The 25,368-nt window shown below is 58.6% G+C and overlaps 9 protein-coding genes across 9 annotated transcripts; 5 read left to right on the top strand and 4 right to left on the bottom strand.

Moving 5' to 3' along the window:
• Positions 1-85: 85 nt before the first annotated feature.
• MFIFM68171_05547 (uncharacterized protein) lies at positions 86-1,802 on the bottom strand (the record flags this gene model as incomplete). Its single annotated transcript, XM_071060967.1, has 3 exons — positions 86-341; positions 392-1,325; positions 1,376-1,802. 3 exons carry the CDS (start codon positions 1,800-1,802, stop codon positions 86-88), a joined length of 1,617 nt encoding a protein of 538 aa, XP_070917068.1.
• Positions 1,803-4,300: 2,498 nt separating this feature from the next.
• On the bottom strand, positions 4,301-5,062 carry MFIFM68171_05546 (uncharacterized protein; the record flags this gene model as incomplete). Its single annotated transcript, XM_071060966.1, has 2 exons — positions 4,301-4,682; positions 4,734-5,062. The coding sequence occupies 2 exons, from the start codon at positions 5,060-5,062 to the stop codon at positions 4,301-4,303; spliced, it is 711 nt and encodes a 236-aa protein (XP_070917067.1).
• Positions 5,063-6,237: 1,175 nt separating this feature from the next.
• MFIFM68171_05545 (uncharacterized protein) lies at positions 6,238-7,719 on the top strand (the record flags this gene model as incomplete). Its single annotated transcript, XM_071060965.1, has 1 exon — positions 6,238-7,719. One exon carries the CDS (start codon positions 6,238-6,240, stop codon positions 7,717-7,719), a length of 1,482 nt encoding a protein of 493 aa, XP_070917066.1.
• A 1,859-nt stretch (positions 7,720-9,578) lies between these two features.
• Positions 9,579-10,778, top strand: MFIFM68171_05544 (uncharacterized protein; the record flags this gene model as incomplete). The annotated part of the gene is made up of 1 exon (XM_071060964.1): positions 9,579-10,778. One exon carries the CDS (start codon positions 9,579-9,581, stop codon positions 10,776-10,778), a length of 1,200 nt encoding a protein of 399 aa, XP_070917065.1.
• Positions 10,779-13,309: 2,531 nt separating this feature from the next.
• MFIFM68171_05543 (uncharacterized protein) lies at positions 13,310-14,572 on the bottom strand (the record flags this gene model as incomplete). Its single annotated transcript, XM_071060963.1, has 2 exons — positions 13,310-14,399; positions 14,451-14,572. 2 exons carry the CDS (start codon positions 14,570-14,572, stop codon positions 13,310-13,312), a joined length of 1,212 nt encoding a protein of 403 aa, XP_070917064.1.
• Positions 14,573-16,039: 1,467 nt separating this feature from the next.
• MFIFM68171_05542 (uncharacterized protein) lies at positions 16,040-16,258 on the top strand (the record flags this gene model as incomplete). Its single annotated transcript, XM_071060962.1, has 1 exon — positions 16,040-16,258. One exon carries the CDS (start codon positions 16,040-16,042, stop codon positions 16,256-16,258), a length of 219 nt encoding a protein of 72 aa, XP_070917063.1.
• Positions 16,259-16,443: 185 nt separating this feature from the next.
• On the top strand, positions 16,444-17,668 carry MFIFM68171_05541 (uncharacterized protein; the record flags this gene model as incomplete). Its single annotated transcript, XM_071060961.1, has 5 exons — positions 16,444-16,453; positions 16,516-16,564; positions 16,609-16,691; positions 16,778-17,193; positions 17,246-17,668. The coding sequence occupies 5 exons, from the start codon at positions 16,444-16,446 to the stop codon at positions 17,666-17,668; spliced, it is 981 nt and encodes a 326-aa protein (XP_070917062.1).
• Positions 17,669-18,087: 419 nt separating this feature from the next.
• On the top strand, positions 18,088-20,643 carry MFIFM68171_05540 (uncharacterized protein; the record flags this gene model as incomplete). Its single annotated transcript, XM_071060960.1, has 5 exons — positions 18,088-18,221; positions 18,337-19,419; positions 19,470-19,547; positions 19,599-19,926; positions 19,981-20,643. The coding sequence occupies 5 exons, from the start codon at positions 18,088-18,090 to the stop codon at positions 20,641-20,643; spliced, it is 2,286 nt and encodes a 761-aa protein (XP_070917061.1).
• Positions 20,644-20,738: 95 nt separating this feature from the next.
• Positions 20,739-22,469, bottom strand: MFIFM68171_05539 (uncharacterized protein; the record flags this gene model as incomplete). The annotated part of the gene is made up of 2 exons (XM_071060959.1): positions 20,739-22,209; positions 22,330-22,469. The coding sequence occupies 2 exons, from the start codon at positions 22,467-22,469 to the stop codon at positions 20,739-20,741; spliced, it is 1,611 nt and encodes a 536-aa protein (XP_070917060.1).
• Positions 22,470-25,368: the final 2,899 nt, after the last annotated feature.

The following is a 25,368-nucleotide window of genomic DNA, read 5'->3' as shown; positions in this document are numbered from 1 at the left end:
CCAGTCATGGATAAAAACAGCGCAACAGACCGAAATACGCCATACTCCGGATCCTACATAAAAGGACAGGGCCGCCGGGCCCGTATTACAGAGCTCTCCCCGGAAGACGGTCGTCGTCAAAGTCGGCATTGCGATATATCTCTTTTTGCACCTCGTGCATGTCGATGTGGGCGATGGCGCCGTCGCCGTCAAATATGCGCGCAATCTCCTCGAGTGTAGGACCCTTCGTCTCGACGTAGAAGAACCACACAAAGACGAGCTCGCACAAATCCCAGACGGTGTAGAAGAGCATAAAATTCCAGTGGTGCGGCAGCCGGTCCCAGGCGAGCTTGTTCGTTTGGCTGGGGCGGGTTAGTGTACGGGACAGACAAGGAAGCGGTACGAAACTTACTTGCTGAGGGCCAGGATGGCCTGCACTGTGATGTTCATGATCATCATGCCCTTGGCGCGCAGATGGAAAGGCAGGATCTCGAGCGCGTAGGCGACCAGCAGACCCGAGAAGCCAATATCGTAGAATATGCCAAACACCCAGATGAAGACGAGCTGGGCGTAGCCCGAGCCGGCGTTCTTCTCGCCCGAATACTCGTAGACGGCACCCGTCACGGTCCAGCAGGCAAAGGAAACCACCATGCCGCACATGGATATGAGGAAGAGCGGACGGCGACCGAACCTGTCGACGTTGAGAGCAGCCGCGATGGTAACGATGAGGTCGAGGATGGTCTTGCCCGTTGACATGGCGAGCTTCTGGTTCTGGTCAACAATGCCGGCGCCTTTGTAGATGGTGTTCATGTAGTTTGAGAAGAGCGCATTGCCGCTGTACTGTGAGATGACGCCCAACGACACGATGATAGTGAGGCGCCACCGGTTGCCTCGAGTGCGGAAGAAATCGCGGTAGGTGGTGGCGCGCTCCGTCTCTTTCTGGATGCGAATCGTCTCCTTAATCTCGCGGAACTCGAACTGCACCGTTGCGTTGTTGAGGTTGCCACCAGCGTGCCACTTGGACAAAATAAGTAGCGCTTCTTCGTTGCGGTCCTTGTTGATCAGGTACCGCGGCGACTCGGGGATCCACCAAATGCCACACAGCTGGACGAGCGACGGCGCGATCTGGAGGAACGTGATAGACCGCCAAGACCAGTCGTTGTTGATGTTGGCGGTGCCCCACGCGATGCACGACACGAGCAGCGCGCCCGCGTTCCACAGGCAGTTGTAGATGGCCGTCACAGGACCGCGGTGTTGCGGGTGGCAGATCTCGGTCAAGAGCAGCGGCGACGCCATCTGCGAGAGCGAGTTGCCAAAGCCAAGCATAAAACGTCCGCCCATGTACACTGTATTCACGTCAGCACCAGCGCCGGCCACAGCAGGATCACATGCTCACTCCCGTAGCCGTTGCAGAACGCGGTCAGCAGCCCGCCTATGACCATGAAGATGCAGCCAAGAACGATGGCCGGCCGGCGACCGTAGTGGTCTGCGATGTAGGGCGTGATGAAGAAAGACGTGATGGAGCCAATGTTGAACATGTTGACGAGGATGGCGAGTTTGCTGTTGAGCGCGAGGTCCGAGTGGTTAGGGTTCTCCATGAGCTCCGGGAAGAAGAACCAGTTCCAGGCGTCGATCTGCTGTGACGTGTTGACGAGCATGCCATCGTACCCGGTCGTCGCCGACGCCACCATCAGAATGATGCTTAAAGAGTAGAGCTTCCTCAAGTGCGGCTCTTTTGTCCAGTAGACCCTCTGGAACCGCGGCGCCTCCTGAACCTCCTCGAACTCGGCCGACGCCGAGTCCTGCTTGACTCTCGACGCCATTCCGGCGTGCACCGTTTGCGATCCTCCTCGGTTGCTCTTGTCTGTGTGCGGTGCCTTGGGGGATGGCGATGGTTATGGTCGAAGAGTGTAAAACCGGCGAGTCGACAGGCAGGCGGGCAGAGAAAGCCCTGCCGGGCTGCCATGTGCAATCGAGAGACATTAATATCCTGGAATGGCAGGGCGATCCGCTCGTCCCGGCAACCTTGGGTTCGCCGCTCACACCCCGGCGACATGGACTCCGTTAACAGGGATGGAGGATTAGGGGAGGGGCTCCCAGCGGAGAGTGGACCAAACTGGGGAGGATATGGATGCTTGGCGGGACCTTGTGTCGGGGGCAAGGGGGGTGGGGAGGAGGAGGGGGGAGGGGTAGCAAGTTGGTCAATGGAACCCTCGCTCAATGCGTTCTGGCAGCCCAGTAGCGTCTCGTCCCACTGCTTAGGGGGAGCGGCGGAGGGCTTGGCGCGATGCCCAAATGGCGAAACGGACACCTCAATCCCGAACTAGCGTTGACCGATCAAGTATCGTTGAGTTGCTGGTTGATGGTACTACCTGAAAGCGCGTTCTGCACGGAGCGGGAGGGCGGTGTTCTCTAGATCTTCGAAACCAGGACAGCGCCTCACGTTGGACCTTCTTGTGGTGGTTGCCGTGCCAGGTTGGCCGCTTGGTTTCCCCGACGCGCTGCGCTGCGAGGGATGTCTAGGACCGGGGAACAAGGCCCTTGGCGGGAGGGTGAGGCGTACTCTGTCCCCGCAATTGTCAAAGCAACCCCCGGTCCATCAGTGATGGCCTTGTCAGCAGGAAAACGGTCAGATGCGCACCGATTCCTTGTGTTATTTTCGGCTGGCATTGGGTGGACTCTCGCTACAAATTCCGAAGCCGTGTCCCCAATACCAAGAGAAGGCCCGGATGGCAAAACGGAAAAATGCGACAAGGCCGAGACGGCCAATCGCCGTCGGCCTTGTATCGGCTGTAGCAGCTCGGCAGTAGCAGCTCGGCAGCAGCAGCTCGGCAGCAGATGGTTGGCCACCTGATGGGAAAACTCGAGGGCGAGCGGTGATGTACTCTTGTTCGATATTGCACAGTATTGCTCGATCAGCGGCCGCCGACGATCCTGGAAACCCCATCGAAGTGTGCCGGTGTCAAATGCCTGTTGGGCAGGTCTAGACGTTCAGAAACGTCGATCCGTAAGCATCGGACGTCAGCCTAGAGGAGCGAGCCGACCCATGGATCAGGACAATAGCACGGCGACAAGATTGGCCCATGGACCGTGCCGCATGCAGCAGCGAAGAGCAGCGATATGCCTGCAGGGGGGGGCGCGAGATGACGGCTGCGCTTGGGAGGTGTCGCAACCACTCGCCAATTGGTTACTCCCGTCCGAAAGGCGGGACGTTGGTGTTCTGCGTCGTTGCAATTGTGTCCCGGAACAGCGGTGTCGGGAACGAGGGACGTCAACCCGGGGTAGAGGGGGGGACACCCATCGACGGTAACCCACCACACGACACCAACCTAGAAAGCATCAAAAGACGTGCACAGACGCAATTTCCGGGATCCTTCAGACGACCGCACCAAGATAGCGGCGCGGCGATTCTCGCAACCTGTCCTCTATTGCCTCTGAGCCCGGGGCATCCGACGGGGTAGACAGATACACATTTCGAATTGCAAATAAAAAAACACTGAAGTACACGTAGGGATCCAAGAGCCTAATTGTAGCACGAAGGGAAGGCTGCGTGAGAAAAAGAAATCCGCGCCACGTGGGGAGTTCGGCTCGGGGCCCGGCCGGTTGCCCGCTTCAGCCATGGACAGGGTGCTGCATAAAATAACGGGTGGGGCGCTCTCCCCAGCGAGCCAAGCTCAATTACAACAGAAATTCCTGGGGGGAAGGCCCTGCCGCACGCCAACTGGTTCCGCTAGCAGCCATCGACGGGAATGGTGCCATCAGACGAACTTTTTCTGGAACAGACGGGGCGTTGCCGTCAGAACCCCGTCAGGCTCTGGCTGCTGACAACCTTGTCGTGTGTTTTCCGAGCCGAGGTTCCACCTCAGGCCCACCGCATTCGTCGCATTCTTTGCGACGGGCAGGAACAATAACGATATGAGCCGCACAATCCGGACGCGAGGCTGCCAGAGCTGGAGATGGCCTGCCAACAGGCTGTTCGGGAGACGCCTCCGGAACCTGGTTTGAGGAGCGCTTAGCGTTTCACATGCCATAGCCCGAGCAACGCGAGTGTCCCGTCAGTGCTCGCTGCATCCCGGGGCGGGAAGACATGCGGGAGCGCACGGATTTGCGGCGCACACGGCTCGACCGCGGCATCGGGATTCTGGAACCATCATGGACAAGACGCATATCGGCATGGCGCGGTTCCATTACCTCCCGTATGGTAAACCTCTTCAATTCCCGTCCGTCTCCGGTCTGCGCCTTTTCCCTGGAGCGTCATGCCGCCGGCACCATCCCGCCGACGGTTTCTATCTGGCTAGAAACGAGACAGCTCAACAAGCTATCATTCCTCGCTCACAAGAACGGCAAAGCCCCAGTCAGGCCTCGCCCGGTGGAACTCGGTCAGGTTCGTCTTCATCCAGCACGAATGCGTCGCGCTGCTATCGCCATCAATGACCCCCCAGCCGGCCCCGGTGCAGTTGGGCTCCGCTGCGCAGGCGTCGATGCATGCGTCCAGACTCCGCGTCTTCACGTTACCAATGTCGGCGGCCTCGCCCTCGCCGCCATAGTCGATACCACATATGCGTCTGAACCGCTTGCCCCCGGTGCGCGCCGTGTACATGGTGCCGTTGACCCTGGGGCACTGCACATCCGCAACAGCCGTCACTGATGCCGCTGGCGGCACGCTTGCGGGCGTGGGAGTATGGGATACCGTCGTGGCAGCCCTGTAATTACCGTCAGTAGTTGCAGGTTCGTTGCCGTCGAACGTCACATACCCCGCGGCTACTGCAGAGGAGAAGATTGCCTGCACCGTCTCGAGGTCACCCTTTGCCTGACGCAAGTCACGTTGGCTGACTCCTAGACCCGCGCTGAGACCAATCACGGCGAGGAATAGGAAGACGATCACGGCGAGCGTGCCCAGGGCAATACTGCGCTTGACATTGAGGACGGTGTTCGCTGAGGTGGTCACATCTAGGCCACTGGCGTCTGTCGGGTATGGCTGGTACGCCCGTTGCTGGTCCTGAAACGGCGCAACTTTCTCCTGTGGGACGTCTTGTAGTTGGTAGTACTGATCTTGTGGTTGTGCCGTCTGGTAAGGATCCATCTTCGCTCAGTCGGGGCTCGCTGTCCCGCAATAATTAGCGTATGTGCATGTGAAGAGAGTGAGAAGAACAGAGGTCGGACAGGACGTGCTTGATAAAGCCGCTGGCGCAGGTGGGCCGTCACAGCTGAAGTTGCGGCTGACAGGTTCAAGTCGTCCTCGCCAGGGGCCGTCTCACGTCAGCCCTGGATCTCCAGTCCCGAACCGCGATGGAAAACTGCAAACCTCATGAGTTCACCACCAGAGCATTTCCAGCCACGCCGCCTAGAGACGCAACCACAGGGACCGGCGGCCAATGTCGGGGCTGGAAAAGCAGCGCAAAAATTTTGACTTGACTAAGAAAACCGCCTCAGGCGTAGTGATGGTGTAGGAGTGCCGCGGGCTAGTGCTGGGCGTGAGTAATCGACAACGCGCCCCGAAACCTGCGGGTATTTCGATTGGCAGGTAACCAGGAATGGCGGCGGCACCGCAATTTGACGAGTCGATGCCTGCAGTTTAGTTTCGAGCCAGCCCCATCTGTAACTCAGCACCGGTGCGGCCCGGCTCCGGCGATCAACATCAGAACAGGGATAATTAGAGCAGATGGCGCGCGTCGGCCCATCTCAGATTGGAGCATGGAAACTATTTCAGCGCCAACCATCTCCAGATCCCTTGAGCGCCTTCTCCGTCTCCGTTCGGGGCGCTCTGTCCATCTGATTTCAACTGATGACCGGAATTGAGGCATCTGCTGATACATCCGTTGCCGACACGCACAATGTGGCCATGCACTTGTCCGACAATGCAGCAGACTGTTTTAAACCTCGTTCGTCTACGATTCATACTCTCGTAGCATTTCCGATTCCCATGGCCCACTTCCTCCGTGGATACCTACCTTAGGTACTAGTACCAAGCTGGCATCAATTCTGCTGGCCACAGATGTGGATGTCGCATTTGAGCAGTGACTCTCAGAGCGTTATTGGGGTAGACATACCTAGCTAAGAGACAAGGACTGCCACAACCCCCATCAAAGGCACGTTGCAACCTCGACGCATACAAGCCGGAAGCTCTTAGGAGCGGTTCTTAACATTGTGCTATACGTGCAACCAAGACGATTGTTAGCTGCACCACAAAAGTGGGGACGCGCGGTTCCAGCACGTCACCCCGCCCCGCCACCGGGGGCCCAAACGCAACACCACATCATGGCGCCGTTCAACCCGTTTTCCACACTGCCGCCCGAGATTTTCGGGTGTATCATTGTACAACTTGATCCCATAACGTTGATCGCGCTGTCAGAAACGACAGCTTGGCTACGGGATCTGATCAAGCCAACTCGCCATGACTACGTCCGCCGGCTGCTAGCGCTCGAGCTGCTGCCCGAGCACGGTGGCATCGTGCCCTTGTTCCGGGCCCGTGATAACAAGATAACGCCGCCGCCAGGCACCATCGTGTGGACGAACAACAAATATGCTTGCTGCGGCTGTATGCGGCTCCTGCCACACAAGATGTTCGACAACCACGCCATCCTCCGCCTGCGCTACCGGAAGCCGCCGCCAGGGAGTGTCGAGGCTGAAAAGGGTCTCGTGACTGATTGGGAGCCGCTTGAGCCGAGCACCAGATGGAGACGCATCCAAAGTCAAGTCGACAGAGAGCGAAAAGAGCAAGAGAAATGGCGCATGCAGTATCATCGGGCTGTTACCGGCACGTTCATACCCAACACCGCCCACCCGTTCGGGAGGCTGGATTACGGTCCGGCGGACGCCGCCGCCGAAGAGGCCGAAAAATATCTCTGCGGCACATCACGCCAGAAGCGCAGGTGTCTCGACTGTAAGCGCCGGACAGGTTCGCTGCCCTTGCGGCACGGGAGCAACGAGACCTCCTCGGCTGGCGCGATCCCCCTGGTGGTATCACGGCAGCTCTACTTCGTCGATAAGTGCGCATACTTCTTCCCCGGCCTGTTCGAGTCGGTGCCGCGAGATAAGACCCCAAAGCTCATCCGGGTAGTCCACCGACCCAACGCAAAGGACTTTCCCATCACATTGCGCGTCGCCCGTTGTCCTTCGTGTAGCTCATGGCAAGAACAAGGCGCTTTCCGTTGTTGGAATACATACGATGCCCGGCTAGATTGTGGAGTGCTCTGCAACCATTGCGAAGCTCGCAGAAATCCTGCATCGCTTGCTAAAACCCTGTCTGAAAGTGTTATTGCGATGCTCAAGGATGCACTTGAATTCGTAGTCGGCAACCTGATATTTGGATGGGGACGCCTTGACGCAGATTTCAACCGCCCATATGTTCCGGGCGGGCCCCCGCTGCTCAAAGCATATCGACACGTGGGAGAAGAAATTCTGGGCGGCTTGAAATGGATCGTCAAGGACGGGAGGAAATGCGAAATTGTCTTTGAGGAGTCTTACCTTCCACATCTTCGCCGACGCATGCAGTGCTACAAAGAATTCATTTACAACATACTGGACCGGCCCACTAGAGCAGAGATTATGCAGAGTTGGCACAGGCTCTGGGTTGAAGAGTACGACTTGCTTGAGAGCAGGTACCGCTGGCTAAAACGATGCATCACCCAGATCAAGGACCACCCGAATCTTGTTCTTGAGTATATTCTTGGGCAAGATCCACACCTGGTCTGGCCGGTACCCCGGCCTTCAGATGCGGACAACACTAGAAAACTGTAAAACGGCTGAGTCGTGCCGATAAGCATGATATGGGTCAAGTGAATGACAGTTGAGATTTGGAGTTTTTGATTACCATTCTGGTATTCTTGTCTAGACCCGTTCGAACTGACATGCCATTCATAAAAATCCGGTTGTACGGACGTCAGTCCTCGATGTAATATTTTAGCCTTTTTTCGTACTGCATTAGGACTCAAAATCAACCAACATCGTCGAGTCGACGGTCCTAGGCCCAACCTGAACATTCCCTCTTTTCGCATACTGTTTTTACCGGCCGCATCATCAACATATCTGCCTTCGAACGCGGAGTACCGGCGCGCTTGCTCTGGACCCCGTCCACCAAGACCACAATCGGATGGTCGTGATCATCTTCTTCCTGGCCCACAACCGCGGCCTACACCGCTCCGTCATCTCCGACCTAGGTGCCCACAAGAAATACACGAAAACTCGGCAACCGATTCAGGGCGTGCGATACATGCTTTCTGGGTATCCGGTTAAATCTGGCTTGCCCATCATCGAAAGCCACTATGCCAGTGTGAGCTCAGTGAACATGACTCTCAAGCGGCGGGACATGGGAATGCACTGGCTCTCTCTTACGATCTGATTACTGCAAATATGTGGAAAATGCACGCAGAAGGTCCGTCAGAGAGAATCTTGGTTGCAGTAGACGACGACTCGTTGCTCGAACCCGCCCCGACCATTGGCGGCACAGGCGACGAATGGGTTTTGATAATGGATAAGTGAGGAAGGTGCGGTGGTGATGTCTAGGGAGGGAGGAAGTGAGGAAAGGGCGGCGGGCCTAACAGCAGGCAGATGGGGTGGACGGACCGGGAAGGTTACCAAGTTGACGTTCTACGATGACGTGAGGAGCCTGGTATAGTTCAAGGAGTGATAACATGGGTCCTACCTGAAATCGTAGAGCTGGCCGCGGTGGCCGGCGTGGGTCTATGCCAGTGGCTCCCAACGAATGTCGCCTCGCGTCGGCCCTACGAGGGCGAGACGGTGAATTCCTTCCTATACCTGCAGACTCCTTGCTCCTAGTAGCGTTTGTTATCCACCGCTGAGGTAGAGATACTTCACCCGCTGGTCTGACAAAAGTCCCGAACTCACATGTAAATACTGCCATTTACCTACCCATTACCAAACGTCGCACCCAGCTGCCCGTCGGCCTTGAAGCTGGTCATCCGACGCCTTGCACAGCACCTTCCCCGCAGTGCCTTGGCTCCCGGAATCAGGCAAAAGTCCCTACCGGCACATCGAATGCATTCACGATCCGGCGGACAAGGCCTCGGGCTGGTTACCCGTTTTCAGGACATGCGGACTATACTTGGAGCGTGGGTGGGTGTCGTTGGGCCATGCCACCCCGCATGACGGAGAGTGGCATTATCGACGTTGTGCAATACCACCTTCCGGGAACTTCTCCTCCACGGCTCGCCGGCGCCAGGCAACATCGATGTGATGAATTTGCAGCGGGCGTTGGCGAGTCGCCCGGTCTGGAACCCCTTCCAGGCCCACGCAGTTGGGCAATAACGATGTCGTATTGCAGTGTAGTCTCGGGAAATACCGCTCTCTTCTTGCTGTCCCGATAAACTTTCACGGCTGTCACCGTCGTAGGATGCAACGGCAATGTTACAGCAAGCCGATGCGACTACTGAATAGCTGCATCGGATAACAAAGAAGCCGTCGGTCAATCAACCTTCCTTCATGCCCGTCTTATTCCGCAAGTGATGTCTGGACGCCGGCCTCTTCAGCCTGGGCTTGGGCAGGCCGCTATATCAACTGGTGATATCTGCCCCGTCTCCCGTCCAGCTGGATGATCCGCATCCTTCAGCACCAAGTAGTCTGAACAACCGTTTTATACCATGCATACCGCACTCGTGGTTCTCCTCGCCGGCGTCGGCTCGGTCCTCTGCGTCCCTCCGCATGGATTGGGACAAGCTTTCCGCCCGGAGCCTCGCTCCGCCCACTTAGATTGGAACACGCCGCGCCCAGACTATGGCGGGTTCTTGGCCAAGAGGGCTGACGTCCACTCGGAGGAGTTCTTCAACAGCCCGCCAACAAAGCGGTCCCCTCTCGCGTCGGACAACGTCTCGGCCCCTCTGCACGCCCTCGCCGGACGTGCCATGCCGGGGCAGTGGGAGAACCTCGAAGGCAGCGCCATGTGGCATCCGGCGCCCGTGTCGTGGGGCGGACCGCGGCTGGACGTCTACTACATGGACAAAGACAGAAAATGCAAGCACAAGAGTTACGAGGGTAGGTGGAGCCCCTGGGAGGACCTCGGCGGGTCTCTGGACTCGGCGCCGGCCTGTTGCAGCCGCAAGAGGAACAACATGCATGTGTTTTGCAAGGGCACCGACGGCCAGGCCTGGCATCGCACCTACAACACGGGCGGCTGGGGCTCGTGGCAGGGCATGGGCGGCAATATGAAGCACTACCCGTCGGCGTGCTCGTGGGGAGACAAGCACGTCGGCGTCTACGTGTCGGCCAACGATGGCCAGTGCTGGCACCGCAGGTACGATGAAGATCGGGGCGGCTGGTATGACTGGGAGAATATGGGCGGCTACCTCGACGGCCCGCCCAAGGCCGTCACCTGGGGCTCGGGACACACCAGCGTCTACTGCCGCGGAGAGGACGGACAGGCCTGGCACAAAAAGTACGAGAATTCGGCCTGGGGCGACTGGGAGAGCCTGGGCGGCTCGGTCGACGGGGAGCCCGCGGCTTGCGCTTGGGACGGCCGCATGGATGTGTTCGTCAAGGGCACAGACGGTGCCTGCTGGCACAAGACGTACAAGAAGGGGAGCGGCTGGGGCGGCTGGCAGAACCTTGGAGGTAAACTGAAGAAGGCTCCTGATGTGGTGGCATACAAGGGCAAGATGGAGCTGTACATCACCGGTGACGATAACGCCGTGTACCGCAGGGTGTGGGAAAACGACAGATGGACCCCGACTTGGGAGCACATGGGCGGCAATGTTGATACAAAGCCCAGCGCCGTGACCTGGGATGACGGGAAGGTGGATGTGTACGGGACGGGCCCCGATGGGACCTGTAGGCGTTGTTATTGAGCAGGTGCCGTTGTGAACTCATGGTTAAGGGGGCTTGTATGGGAGCCACAGGAATTCTTTCGAGCGATGGATGCGAACAAGGGCTTGCGGTACTCGAATGGTTGGGACAGTAGTTGTCATGTTTTATGTCTAGTGTGAGCTGCAGATTGTCTTAACTCTTCCATGCTATTCGATTACGGTCCACGACGACGTCCGCCCTCTGCCTGCCTTGTGTCATATGGAAACCACATTCGCAGCACAAGCTAGTGCGACACTGGGTGCGGTCCCGGTGCGGCCTTCGTCAAGGGGAATCCGTTACGGTAGCTAGTGGAAAAGCTTCCCTACTGAAAGCTGTTAGTATTGACACCCTGGTTCTAGAGATAATGGTTGTGTAGCCGCTACGGCTGCAGAGATTGTCGCCCAAAACCGTCCATCGCTGCGAGCAGGATGACCGAGCACATCCAGACCGTTAGTGATGTTCGCAGAAAAGATGGAATAAGTGCCTCATCGTCCACTTCCTAATGTGTTCCGTCTTCCTGTCTTCGAGCTGCTGGGTCTAACGATGTAGCACAACTACTAATACTAACCTGATCCGGCCGTCCCGTCGCATCACGCAGCCCTCCGACTCGTAGCCGGCAGGATCTTCCAATGTCCATGTGCAAGGTTATCTGTGACCAGGGCGAACGCCGAAATTCTTGCCTAGCCGTTTTGAGCTTGTATCTTATGTGCGCGTCCATGGTAGGATGCAGTGGCGTTTCTCTTAGGAGCCAGAAACTGTTCTAGAGCGGCGGCCGAGATCCAACCTAATGTACTTCGTACGCAATTTTTAAGCCCCGCGCACGCGCTTAGCCCACACCCGCCAGAATGGAATCCTGGACCACTGCGGCGTATCCGAGAGCTACCGGTTCGCCGCACAAAGTAGTCACCATGCAAACGCTTCGTAGCGGTACGCGATCGGCGCATCGCTCTTGCCGGCGATTATGCCGTACCACACCGCGGGGGGGACGAACGGGGCAAGAAGAGTGTCATGGACATCACCCAGAGACCAGCCGGCACGGCCCGCCCATTTACCTCGCTGTCCGAGTATGGAGACGCCAGATAGTTGCCATGCTTGAGTGTGCTTGCGCAGGGGTTATTCGGCGTCGCACTGGGAGGAGCCGAAAAACCGGAGCCGCTGGATCTACTTCTGGCGCGGGACCATTTATAGCAGTCGTCTCTCGGGGTGGGATCCGGCCCTGAATGGCCGCAAGCCGGGGAGGTGAACAACCCGGTGACGCCGTTGAAGGTGGCAGGCACGTGCTCTTCAACGATTCCGCCTGGGTCTAGAGACGGCCAAGGCCTCATGCAAGGAGCGCGCCAAGGCCAGCTTCACCCCCTTCGAGCGCGGAATCCTACGGTTACTGCCAAGAACAGAAGTGCGTGATCGCAGTTAGCTCAGTTTGGGTGTGGTGGAGCAGTTCCCGGCAAGGGCATACGCCCGTCCCCGAGCCGTCGTATCAAGCGATACTGTAACTACTCTCGAATACGAGTCAGAGCTGACACGATATCTGGGGCGGTGGCCGCGTCGACCGCTATTAATCCCTGCGCCCCCAAATCGGAAAGGTGTAAGTGCGCTTGGTTCAATAAAGCGGTACCCGGACTTGAAAGAGTGCCGCACGGCGGCTGCCATGGATGGAAGTGACTGCGTTGTGGCTTGGGTGTACCGAAGGCTCGCTGATACCGGTGGGAAGAATGCCGTGACGGCGCTCCGGCGAGAAGGTATGGAGAAGAGTTCAAGGATGATGAACTGACAGAGCGGGTTAGTTCTTCTATCCCCGCCCGCTTGCTCGCCGAACAAGTCTCACCAAAAGCGCCGCCGCTAGTGCGGACTGTTCCATCAAAACTGGCCCAGCGCTCGAGTAAACGCGATTGCCATCGATGGAGTGCCTTAGGAGAAGCTGACTTGTGTGCCATGACGTGACCGTCGAAGGAACCCGACTTGCTAGGTGCAGAGCTTGACGCAGGAGCTTAAGCAGGACGAACAGCCCTGGCAGGAGGTGTCGGCTACTGGGGCATACGGCGTGGTCAACCCGGGCGCGATCTGACCACTGTCAAGCTTACTTTCGGAGGAGGAAGAATACATCACTTCGGGGCTCGGCAGGGTACATTCCAGATTAGTCGACGCTGTCACCTGCGGCGTCAAATGTCCGCCGGTAGAGGATGGTCCATCTCCTACCCTCTGTGATCCGGGCCCTTCGGCCCCGCCCTCGGTTGCCGGTCTGCCCGCCCAAAAATGCCTTGCTCATCCTCACGAACGAAACGACGAGCCCTGAGGTTGTGGCGGTTGTATTATATATCATTTCTTCCGCGGAGCTGTCGTATGTACAAGCCTGCGGATAAGCGCAAAATCCCTCCAAAAGTAAACATCCCGCGACGCCAAACACCAGGCAATCGCAGAGATGCGTACTGGTCATGATTACGAAAGCATGTCCCGTTGCCAAAACCGTGATAAAAAAAAAAAAAAAAAAAAAAAAAAAAAAAAGGACGCCGCCCCCTTCATTTGAACCGTCCCACTACCGATGAGGGCTGTCGAGAACTTCAGCTCCGTCCAGCACCATCTTCCGGAAGTCACCGACGTTGTTGGAATCTCGATAGGCAGCCTTGGCCAGGAGCGGGGTGAGGCCGGCCATGATGTTGTGGTTGAATTCGCGCCTCGGCAGGTCCTTGCGGCCCCAGTAGTGGCGCACCAGCTGTCCGACACAATCAGAATTCTCGAGCCCGGGGAGGCGGGGAACCTCGGGAATGCCGTTTGCCTCGCTGCACGGTAGCGTGCGGATGTATTGAGGGTGCGTGTCGATGCTGTAACCGTCGAGGAAATCGTAGCGCACGTGGGAACTAAAGGCGGCCTGCTCGTGAAAAATCTTGTCCTTCCAGGCGGCGCACCCCTTGTAACGCGTCTCGGAGGGGCACTCGGCCCAGTCCTTGAACAGGCGCTGCGTGTTGTTGCCGGCCTGCGCGATGATGAAACCCGTGTTGAGGTTGACCTTGTGACTGTGCTGGTCAAGGTTGACATCCACATTCGGATCCTCGGCCATGGCCACTAAGACGTCGGGGCCAATCCTCCAGTAGTTGAGTAGCCACTCGAGCGGCAGCTCGGGCGACGGGAACATGGCGTCGTAGTCGAGCATGACGACCACGTCGTACTCCTTGAGCAGCTCCTTGGTGAAGATGACCTTGGACCAGTGCGGCGCGCGGTCCGCGTACTTTGGCGCACGTACAAACTTGTACGAGTAGCCGTGGATGGCCGAGTATAAGTAGTGGCTGATGTAGCCGGCCGAAGGATTCCCCAGCTTATCCCACGCAGGCAGCTTGTCCCAGAAGATGCTTCCGTCACCGTCGAGACCGCGCGTGTCGACATCGAGGATACAGACGCGCTTCCCGAGGGGCCGCGTGTGGACCAGTTCTTCAGGCGCAGGCAGCCGCTTCTCGACACCGGCCAGTGTCATGAAAGTTGGCGCGGTGATGGGGACGACGACGGGCGCCCATAGGGCACGGATCAGGTCGGGGACCGAGTTAGGAGAAGCCGACGGGTCGGCGGCGGCGGGCTCGCACTTCTGTTGCGTCGGGACCGGCCCTGCATGGTCGTCAAGGACTACCTTTGGTCTGGGGCCGTTAGTAGGGACACTGTGGGCGCAACGGCATCGTTTTGCTTACAGCCTTGGCCTCGGAAGCGACCCATTGTACAGACCGGTCGCAAGGATCAAGAGGATGACGAGCACGGGGAGCAAGAACACCAGCCGCCGCCACGACTGGGAGAAATGCTGGAGGGTTGTCATGCGAAGCCGCCGCGATAGCGCGGCTCGCGGAATTCTGCGCGAAAGAAATGGTTGTGCGACGAAGTGGGGGCGAAAAAGGTGCGGCCGGAGAAAGATGGCTGCAGAAGTGGGTAACGATTGGAAGGGCGTTGGCAGCGACGAGTTCGCGATTGCCGTGAAGGGGAAAAGAATCGAGGGCGCGCGGGTTTAAGATACGGCGCAGCCAACGACAGGCAATGAGAAAACCGGATAGACAAAAGGCTTGGGTTGACAGGCAATTGATGTGACCTGACAGGCTGGTTCCATTTTAGCAGCGGAGGGGGAAACGTCGCTGGTAACAGGGCCTCGCGGTCTTGCAAGATATTATGGCCCGATTGGACCCGTGCCCCGCTTCCGCATCTCCCGTTCGTCAAAAGTTCTTTAGCAAAGCACTCGTAAAGCGCTCGCAAAGCATCCAGCCGCCCCACGCCCTTCCGAGGAGATTTCGAGAGAGGGTCAAGGCAGGCGGAAGGATCGTAGACCGTGTATTAATTACGACCCTCCAAGTGGGTCGATGGACGCAGGAACATCGGCGCCAAGATCAGTAGCATCCGTGCATTTGCTCCCGTCTCCTGGGCGCCTCATCCTGAGGTTGCGCGAATCGATAGCTGGCTTTTGCGCCACCGGATGTGAGCTGTGATCTTGCTGCTGCGCTGTTGATTGTTGGGCAGGCCTCCGAACCCTACGGCCGGACTGCCGGGCATCTCTCGGCTGAGGTTGTACGCACCCTGCCTCCCTGCCCTTGTCACCCAGCCGTGTCTGGATTGAGGATCCTCCGCAACGACTCAGGGGCCGAGCCGGCTGCTAAGGTAAGTAGCGTGGGGCAGCAGCAGAGTCTGATGCCGCGCGGTCCGGAAGCAGCACAATGTCAAACCGCCTTTTCACCCCAACCAAAGGGAACCTGTGCTATATACGCGAAAGATATTATCAATACTAGGCAATCGTCCTTTTCGAGGTGGGTCTCTCTGCTCGGTTGTCGTAGCCCCAGGGTCCCGACAGGGATCTAGTCCGCTGCCCTCGAGCACGGGCCTTAGCACTGTTGTTAACCTTCTCGGCGACTGCAGAGCCGGATTCGAACCAAGTTCTTTGACTCGGGTACTACGTGGATGACCGGGAAGCTGGGTATGGGCTCTACCCTAGTACTACTTGCACACTGTTGCCCGAGTGCCGCCAAGATCCAGAGTTCGCCCATTAAAGGTACACTCATGCGCTATACAGCTCCAAGATGGACCGTGTCACCTTGAATGCCCGGGTTTTCCGCCTTAAGGGGAGTCTCAATGGCAAGCGCATCCGGGTGTCGGCCTGTGGTTGTCGCAAAGAGGCATGGCAGCGACAATCTCGGTCACCTGACCACTACTCATTCCAAAGACCCGGGCTGCCTTGCTTACGGTCTCGTTACATGCCCGAGAACGTACTCCGGGCCGCCCTCTCCGATTCCCTGAGCTGGCCATGGACGACATAGCACAGCCGGGCACCGTCCTCGGACCGGAACGCTTTGAAAGCCAGACGTCCAACACGCCCTTGCTCTCCAGCGAGGCCGCCGAGACGGGGAATAAGGCCGGGCGCATCAACCTCAAGATGGAACTTGGGCTCCTGCCACTGCTTCTGCTGTATCTGGCCAACGGGTTCGACACGGGAAACGTTGGTAACGCCCAGACACAGGGGTGATGTTCCTTGATCCGGGCATTGCCGCCAGTAGGTCCTGCACGCTTCGCCGAAATCAATACAGGCTTCACCGACGATATCGACGCCCGTCCTGGGAACCTCAATCTAGCCGTTTCCGCCTTTCTTCGCCAGCTTTGTCCTCTTCCAGTCGCTGCTGATGGGGTTGTGTGCTGGCTCGGTCCGGCGAGATGGATTCTGGTCATGATGGCAAGCCTTGCTCCTAAACCGTGGGTGAAGTTATTCCGATCGTTGCGTGCTAGATGGCCTGGCGGGTCGCGACTATCGCGCACGCGTTCATCTGGGGATGAGGTACGTCGGCCCTGGCAACACCTCGGCAGCAACTGACGATGCAGGCGCTCTGATTGCGGCGCGACTTCTCGCCGGGGTCTTCGACGCCGGGCTCTATCCAACACGACGTGGCATATCTCGCAGCATTGTACCGCTGTACGATCTTGCCGTCCGCATCGCGCTTTTCCGGGGGCAGTATGCCATTGCTAGCGCCGTTTCCGGTGCCTTTTGTAGGGATAAACAACCCTTTCTATGGCCTCTTCGGAGCTGACGGGCCTCTCCGAACAAACCTACGCCGTTTTTCCATTCCTCATCCGGCTCTTGGGAGATGGCAACTCCTCTTCATCATTGAGGACGCTCTCACTTGCGGGCTGGTGATGGTAGCATGGTTTTTGGTTCCCGGCGGACCGCACACGACGTGGTTCCTCACCAAGGACGAGCGCAACTTCGCGGCGGAGAAGGTGCAAAATGGACTGCCCGCCCGAGGCGAGGTCGCCGCTGCCACCATAAGGAATGTCGTCGAGATTGCGAAGGACTGGAAGCTCCGATTTACGTTGATCTTTAACATCTGTACCAGTTTTTTTCCGGCCAGCGCATTTTCCGTGTTCCTATCGCTCGTAGTGCAAGGGAAGACAATCGAGGCCAATCTGGTAAGCTGGGTCATGCATGCATGCGAAGATCGACTAAGCACCGCCACACCAGATGTCAGTTCCGCCGGCAGTGTGCGGCACCGCAGGCCGCTACCTGTTCGCGCTGAGCTCGGATCGCCGCGAGGAGCGGGGCTATCACATCACACTTGGGATCGTGATCGCCCTAGCCGGACTGATCGCTGTCGTCAGGTCGCCAGCAAGCGCGGCCAAGTCCGGGTACGCGGCGCTCTGTGTGCTCCTCCTCGGAAGCTATGTGCCGCCCCCGCTTACCGTGGCTTGGCTCAGCGGCAACGCGCCGGCACAAAGCAAACGCGCCCTCGTCGAGGGCATCAACGGTTGGAGCAATTCTGGCAGGCATCATGGGGGCGCAGCTCTACAGGCCCGAGCGTGCACCCGAGTACAGAGAGGCGTTTTTGCAACGCTGGTCGGCGTGCTGGCGATACCGGGCCGCACTGCAGACGGCAAACCGCCGTAGGGCCGCGCTCAGTGACTCGAAGAGCAGCGACGAGATCCGGTGGAGCGCACCGACGATGTGCGATATACAGACGTTTTGCATACGGCCTGTAGATGCCGTGCCAAGTGTAATTTCATTGGGGGTTGTCATTTCCCGCAATCCGTCGGTGAGATTGGTGGTGCTGGGGTGGCCAGCGGCGCCCCCACCCCGCGACGGTTGCCTGTCAGGTAGCGGGCGTGAACGAGACGGTCGGGCGCATGGGCGCAGGGATGATGAGATGAGGGTTGTCTTGCCGATGGCCCCACCACCTCAATCCCCCTCCCAGAAACTCGACCTCGACCCGTTCCTTCCTCCACAACGGGTACAGACACCGAAAGCTTAGCTCGTCTGCCGCGACACCACCGCACCGTCGACTTTTTCCAGCGACTCGATGCGAGAACATGCCGAAATTAGCGAATCAATCTGCCAATCCCGACGTCTCATCATCTTCCACACCGTCGCCGCTGCACCGCCTGCCGGTCAATCCCCGTCGGAAGAAGGTTGCACCCGACGAGCGGAAGCGTGTGGCCACCGCGTGAGTGTGAATCGTGTCCTTCCCCCCTTCGCGTCCTCCCGTCTCGCCTCCGTCGTAGACCAAACCAAGCTTGGAGAGGTGCTTTGCTCTGACGCGCTCTGCCACGGTCAAACAGCTGCAATAGCTGCAATGTGCGGCGCATCAAGTGCAGCGGCGAGCGGCCCTGCCGCCAATGCACCAGCGCCCAGCGCGAGTGCCTGTACCCGGAGCCCGTCGAGAAGGTGACGATTCCCAGAGCCGATCTGGAAGCGCTTCGGCGTCGTTGCGCGTCGCTGGAGCGCCAGCTGGAGCGCCAGCTGGCCGCGGCGGAGCCGGCCGACCGCCTTTTGGATGTGCGGCATCGGGTCGGCTCGACTTCGGCGTCGTCACGCGCCGAGACCGCCGAGACCCTGTCCCTGGATGGCGACGCGCACTCGGCCTTCAGCCCGGGTGGTATCGATGGTAGGATGCTCGCCGACCCGGCCGGTACCTCACGCTACCTCGGTGAGACGTCCGGGGCGACCTTCCTCGACACGCTGAAGGAGCTGATTGCGACGGCGACGCCGCTGGCCCGGGTGCTCGACCGCGACGCCGGGGACACGCCCGCGGGTGCCGCCTTCCTCGGATCCGTCGGGCGCTATCAGACGCACGACTCCCGTCCCCTGTCGTTGCCCCCGGCGGTCGACCCGCTCGCGTTGCCGCCCGAGGCTGACGTCGTGGTTGCCTTGTCGCAGGTCCGCTACTTCATCCAGGACGGCGGCGGCGCCTTTCCGAGCGGCGGCGTCCTCTTTTGGCCATTCAAGGACCTGCATACCATCAGCGCCCTCGCGTCGTCACCGGGAGTGCAGGGGCCCGATGGCCTGGTGCTGCCCGGCCCACACCACCGCCCTCTGGCCTTGTATCACGCAGCCTTTGCTTTCGCCCGTCTGCTGAGCCTCCGGGAACCCGGCTCTGCCGTCGACGGCCAGCTGGGCGAAGACTACTTTGCAAAGTCGCGCGCGCTACTGGGCAACCTGCTGGATCGCACCACTTACACCATCGACGACATCGCAGTGCTGGCCCTGACTGCTCTGTACCTGATCGAGAACAACCGGAGAGACGCAGCATACATCTCTATCAGCAATGCCATGACCGTCAGTGTCATGCACGGCATCCACAAAGGATGGTCGGGCGACGAGGCGGCCGTAAGAACGTTCTGGACGGTTTACGTCCTTGACAGGTAAGCCCGTTCGGGCCGCGCTGGGCGGTATCCCTGCTGACGATCATAAGGTGGTTAGGTTGCGTCATGGGCAGGCCGCCCACGATCCCAGACGACGCCATCACGCTGCCGCTGCCCAGGGAATGCCCGTAAGTACCCGCGCCCCCGCCCGCGACGCCCGTCTGCTGACTATGCCCAAGCGGGCTCCCCTCCCCGGCTGGCCTCCGGGCGCACGTCGAGTTGTGCAGAATCTCCGACTACGTCGTCTACAGCAGCTACCGTGCTGGCGGGCAGCCGGATCTCCCCGCCAAGGCAACCGCCCGTGTCGACAGAGCCCTGCGACTACTCGAGAGGTGGCACGCCAGCTTGCCCCCATCTCTCCGCCTGCCGGACGACCTGGTGGACCTCTTCCCGGCCGACCCCTTCAGCCAGGTGCAATTTGGTCATGATCCTGCAGGCTTGCTCGGCCGGGCCGGCGGCTTCGGACAGGATCGGGCCTGTTGGTCTCTACACATGAGCTACAACCAGGTGATTCCCGCGAGGAACGGTTTTGCAGAAGACCCAGCTGACCGCAGAGAATAGCTCGTGATTTTGTCGGTCCGGCCGGCGATGCTCATGGCGGTCTGGAAAGCCGTCGCCAGCATCATCTGCATCAACCAACCCTTTGACATCGAAGTCCACCCACAGATCGAGCCCATCCGCGCGTGCAGCGATGCGGCACGTCGCAACCTTCGCCTCGGGCGACTGATGCGTCTGCACAGTCCGCGCCAGAAGTTGTTGCTGCCAGACCTGCACAATATCTTCAACGCCGCCGTCGTCCTCACGATGCACCAGATCGTCTTTGTGAACCTCCGGACCCGGGACTTGGACGACATTGGATGGGCCACCGAGGTCTTTGAGGGCGAGGCCGAGACGGGCAGCGAATACGCAAAGGACTGCGCACGCGTCCTGAGGGACCTGCAGTATCTCGTCCACCAGCTACGGAGCCCCATCCATGATCCGGGCACCAAGCAGATCCTCTTGTCGAACGACGGAGCCCTGCGCGAATTGTTGCCGGATGAGACGACTGCGGCGCGCGCCATGAGCGAGCACAGCAACGATGCGGTTGCCGCTCCTGGGGTCCCCCAATCGCCGGGACAAGCGCACGGTGATACGCTCTATCAGAGGGCTGCGGCAATCTATCAGACTCTCTCGTGTTGGTGGAAAGCCGATGACATGCAGTTTTATAATACTTTTCTTTCTTAGTTGGGCAGGTTTGGGACGGCGTCCATCGATTTGTTGCAAAGCTTAGATACCAGCGCAGATTGTTTTCGCAATGGCAGCGGTGTAGAGCGTGAAGACTACAGAGCCCCAAACAACCGCTTCTCCTCCCCCTCCAGTTTCCCCGAGTGCTGCTCTATTTCGCGTGCCGTCCACTCGCCGGACTCGGTGACATACACATCGATGAGACTGGGAGGAACCCACTCAAAGAACACGTTGCGGATCTCGACCGCGACTCTGCCAATCCCCGTCCCAGTTAGACCTACACCCCGGAAAGCCGCGGCCGCGCTGCGGACTCGTGACCCATTGTATTCGCCTTGCCAGGCACGGCTGATCTGCGAGGGATCGTTGTCCTCGACCACATGGTCCTCGGGCGGGCCCGGCGGTGCTACCTTGTCCGACTCACCCAGGACAATGACCTTGGCCGTTGGGCAAGCGTGTTTGGTGCTGAGCACAGCTGGCAGCGAGCCAGTCTTGTTACTGACCGCACCGGACGCGGCGATGCGGTCGGCGCCAATGACGACAGCATCAATGCCCGCAGCGGCTAGGGCCGCGGATGCATCAGAGTAGAGAGTAATTCTATGCGGTGATGTTGAGGAAGGGGGGGCCGCCGTTGAGAGGTCGTCGGCTACAGAACCGGCAAGCGACACGCCCTCGTACAGCGGGCGAGACTCGAGGATTCGTAGGTCAAGCACAAAACCGGACTCCTGAGCTGCATATCGCAGTCCCTGGCGGATCGATGAGCTTTCAGACAGAGTCAAGATAGAGATTGGCTCGTGAGAAGCGAGTTTAGATGGGAAGGTCCTTTCGAGATAGGTAGAGAAGACGCGAGATACGAGCTTGGCCGATTCCTGCCGCGCCGCAATGCGCGCGTCCAGCTCACCGAGGACGGTACCCTGCCATGAGGTCAGCTGCGGTTGGGATTGCTGTACCGCCTTCTCTATCCCCGCTAGCGCGGCAAGCAGCGTGCTCATTATGGCGGCACCCATGCTCTCCCTGCCATTCTTCCAAAGATGCCAGGCCACGAAGCGAACCCTGGTCCACCATTCATCCATAGACCCGTCACCTGGGGCATCAAGCGCGACAACCACATCCCGCAGCGTCTGCAGCGCCACGCCCGCCAACTGCCGCGCGCCACTCTCGTGGTCGTGCGCCAGAACATCGAGCCCCGCAGAGAGCACCTTGCTGGCTGCCATCCCGATATCCGCCTCGAACCACACGCGCCGGAGACTCTCCGCCAACCGCGGCACAGCGCCCATGGCGTCTGCATCCTTGATTACCGCACCAGGGTCGTACCAGCCCCATTCCTCGTGCTCCCAGTCGAGGTGAATTTGCTGCTCGTATCCCGGGGCCCTGAGCCGGAACATGAAAGGGAAGACGGTCCACTCTCGCCCGACGGATGCGTCGCGGAACGTATAGCTCTTCCCCTGTCGCTGCAGCGCGAGGGACGCGGGTGTCAGAGTGGTTTCTTCGTATATCTCACGCCACGCCGCATCGAGGGGAGATGGGTCCGAAGGGTCGATGGTGCCAGATATCGGTGCAAGGCGATGTCTAGTCGACGTTAGGATTCAATGTCCGATTTGCCGGTAGCTCCAGTATCGTCATCCACGCCACCAACCGCTCCCGTTCCAGACCTCAAATCGCAGGCGGACTAGCGCCGGACAAACCTACTGATACGTCGAAACATTGGCGCTGCGGCGAAACAGCGCAACGCGCGGCCCCCCCACGCCCGCGTTGTCAAATTTGAAGACGAACGACGAGGCGATGGAACGCTTCTTCCACTCCGAGGCGTTCCCTAGAGCCGTTGCCATTTTCTTGAGCTCCTGTATCCGATGCAGTAGCTTCGGGGTTGCATTTATAGGCACGGTTTTGGGGCTCGTGATGTTGAAATCTCGATCCGGTGACGTGTCGCGAATTGGTGAATGAGGCCAAGAGTCATTTGATCTCAGCCGGCAACAACTCTGACAGCTGGCGTTTCACCTAATGCGTTCTCGCAGTCCGGAGACCTCAACATAGGCCATCCAACAACCCAACTCTCGATGTAACCTCATAACCGAATGAAGCGCATAATACGGTTGCATGCAACATCGAGGCCGCCTGTGCGCCATTCAGAGCACCCCGAGCCCCGTGAGATAACTGAATTCATCGGGGAGTCAGGGCCACCTGTCACCACGCAACCACTAGGGGAACCCTTCGGAGAGCGGGTTGGGCTTCCCTGAGATGGGGGATTAATTAACGCGTGCATAAACACAGGGGAAGGTAGCCGGCCAGCAAGTTATTAACCGACGATGAAACAGAACCATAATTAGCAGCCTGGCAAGCAGCTCATAGAATAGGTCGGCCGAGACGAGGGAAACCTGTGCGAACCATCACAGCTCATCGAGCTCAACGAAATCGGGACCTGCACCTACGGCGGGCCCGTTAAGGCCCGTTAAAGCCCGTTGAGGGTACACGGGGTACACTGTGACCACCGGAGCCATAGGCGGCAAAAGCTTCGGATGGTGATTAGCCTCGATCGCTCTCGCCTGCTGCAGCGTAAGTTTTACAGCAGCAGCAGGTCGAAGAATTCCCCATGACCTCGTGGTGGTGAATGTATTACTAGGGGCCCAATTGCTTGTGCCCAGGTATTCCCAACGATGGGAGGGCCATAGCGATAGGTCTGGCGCCACGCCGAAGCCCGCGCCATGCAACATCCTACCGCACGACCTCGATAGGCCGCATCCTTCCTGCCACGTCCTCTGGCAAAGCACGCTCCCGACATGGGCAGGAAGAACACGGACAGGTCCGGGGTTTTGCCACCCTTATCTCGGGCAGAATGATATGTTGAGTGCAAATTGGATTGCGTCAACTTTGCTATTGACGCGTTTAGTGTTTCAAAGCGCTTGGATCCCGCACCCGACACTCCGGCGATCCCGAAGCTGAAAGGGTACTGATAAACAGGACAACCCGCTTTGAACTGGCTTCGCCGCCTGGGCCACTTCTCCTCTCGTACCCACTGTCGTTGGAAACCTGATTCACTTTTAATTATAGATCGACAGATTGGACAATTTGAACACCCAGCTCGTGTTCGATGAAGCTCTCCCACCCCTTGGCAACACTCCAGATGTTGCAGCTCTTAAGGCCCGCCGTTCAGTCGACGAGACGATGCCAGCCCCGCCCAGCGCGTCCCTTTGCATCGGCGAACAGGAACATGGCCATATTGGGCAGCGTTACCGCCTAGCCAGTGGCCATATTGGGAATCATGTTCTCAGCGAGGAGCATGCTGTATCCCGGACGCACGGCCTCCTCGACGCGAGCGAGGGTCTCCATGCTTGTCGATAACCCGGCCAGCGTGGAGGGCACTGAAGATAATAGGTCCGGGCTTCCGAGGTGCGGGCAACCATGTTAGCTGCTAGTCCCCCTAAGTCATTACGTTTAACGGGCTGCTCGTCAAGAAGCGTCGTACCCCACACACTCTCAGTTCTGGAATCCAGTCCGCGTAACACCTTTGATCACTCTCGGCAAATCCTGCAACACTAGTCGTTGTACTTAGCGAGAAAGTCGGGTAGGTCTTACCCGGTGCTACCGATATTCCCACCAAGAACACGGCCTGGGAGCCCCGATCTGGCCCGTCCACAAGACGCTCCTACACGGGATAGAAACACGGGTCCATCCATCTCGTAACGCCCTTCAGGGAGCTAGCCATGTGGTTGCCAAAGGCCTCGGCCATGCCGGGAATTGGTACATGTAATCCCATCAGCAGAGCGTCGACTTGTGCGCCGTCATCATCAATGAAGGAGCTGACGCGTACGTGAACGGGTAGTATCCATGGCTCCCGAGATATGCGGGCTTGTTGGTCAGGCCGACGCCCGGCACCTGATTTTAGTACATCATCAGAGTGCTAAAATCCGCCAACATTGTAGGCGTCATACGCGATAATGTAGCCGTCCGATAATGGGTAAAGCGAGTTGCTTCTAAAGGTTGGTCGGCTGTGACTCGTCAAGCCCGATTACCACAACAAGTCGCAGAGCAGCTAGATGGCGTAGGATCCTTGCTAAGACCCAGGATTCAGACCCGAGAGTTATGGTGTTACTGTCAGCCGTTCAAGTCTGTATTTGTCAACTCAAATTCAATTGGATCATCTCCACAGGCGCGGCGATATCAGCTGCCTACGTTGAGCGTCCATCCCCGACCGTGTACTTGAACAGACCACACCCAACACCAGCCGGGATAATAGCAGACGTGTATTCTACAAGACGCATCGTTAAGCCATCTTGTGTCGCGCGACTTAAATGCAGCATTTAACTCGGCTTACAGATGCCGGAGCATCCCGTCCTGCAGCGTCCCGCGCTCGTGGAGGAGAGCGCGCCTTGGCCAACAATCGCAACCGCTTCTCATAGTTGATGGTGCCACCACTCAGGCTGAATACTTGGAATAGTAGTGAAATCTCTAGAGTTCAGCACAGCCCCGGGATCGCAAGGCGCGAGGGCTTACCGACACGGGACGTTGGTTGGTGGAACAGTCTTGGATATCCGCGATATAATAGCCAGACATGAGACAGAGATTTTTTCTGCTCGCTAGGCTATACGCAGAAGGAGTTCCATACACAAAAACATCTCGAAGTTACGATAATTCCCTAGGGAGAAAACGCTTGTCCCTAGGCGCCCTTTATCGCATTACTAGTAGCCAGCCTAGGTACCGCCATAGGAGACTGACAAGCCAGCTTTCGCA

The sequence above is a fragment of the Madurella fahalii genome, assembly GCF_045866475.1.
Source record: "Madurella fahalii IFM 68171 DNA, scaffold_3, whole genome shotgun sequence".
Classification (NCBI taxonomy): Eukaryota; Fungi; Ascomycota; class Sordariomycetes; order Sordariales; genus Madurella; species Madurella fahalii.
This window is presented reverse-complemented; position numbering and strand designations above follow the sequence as displayed.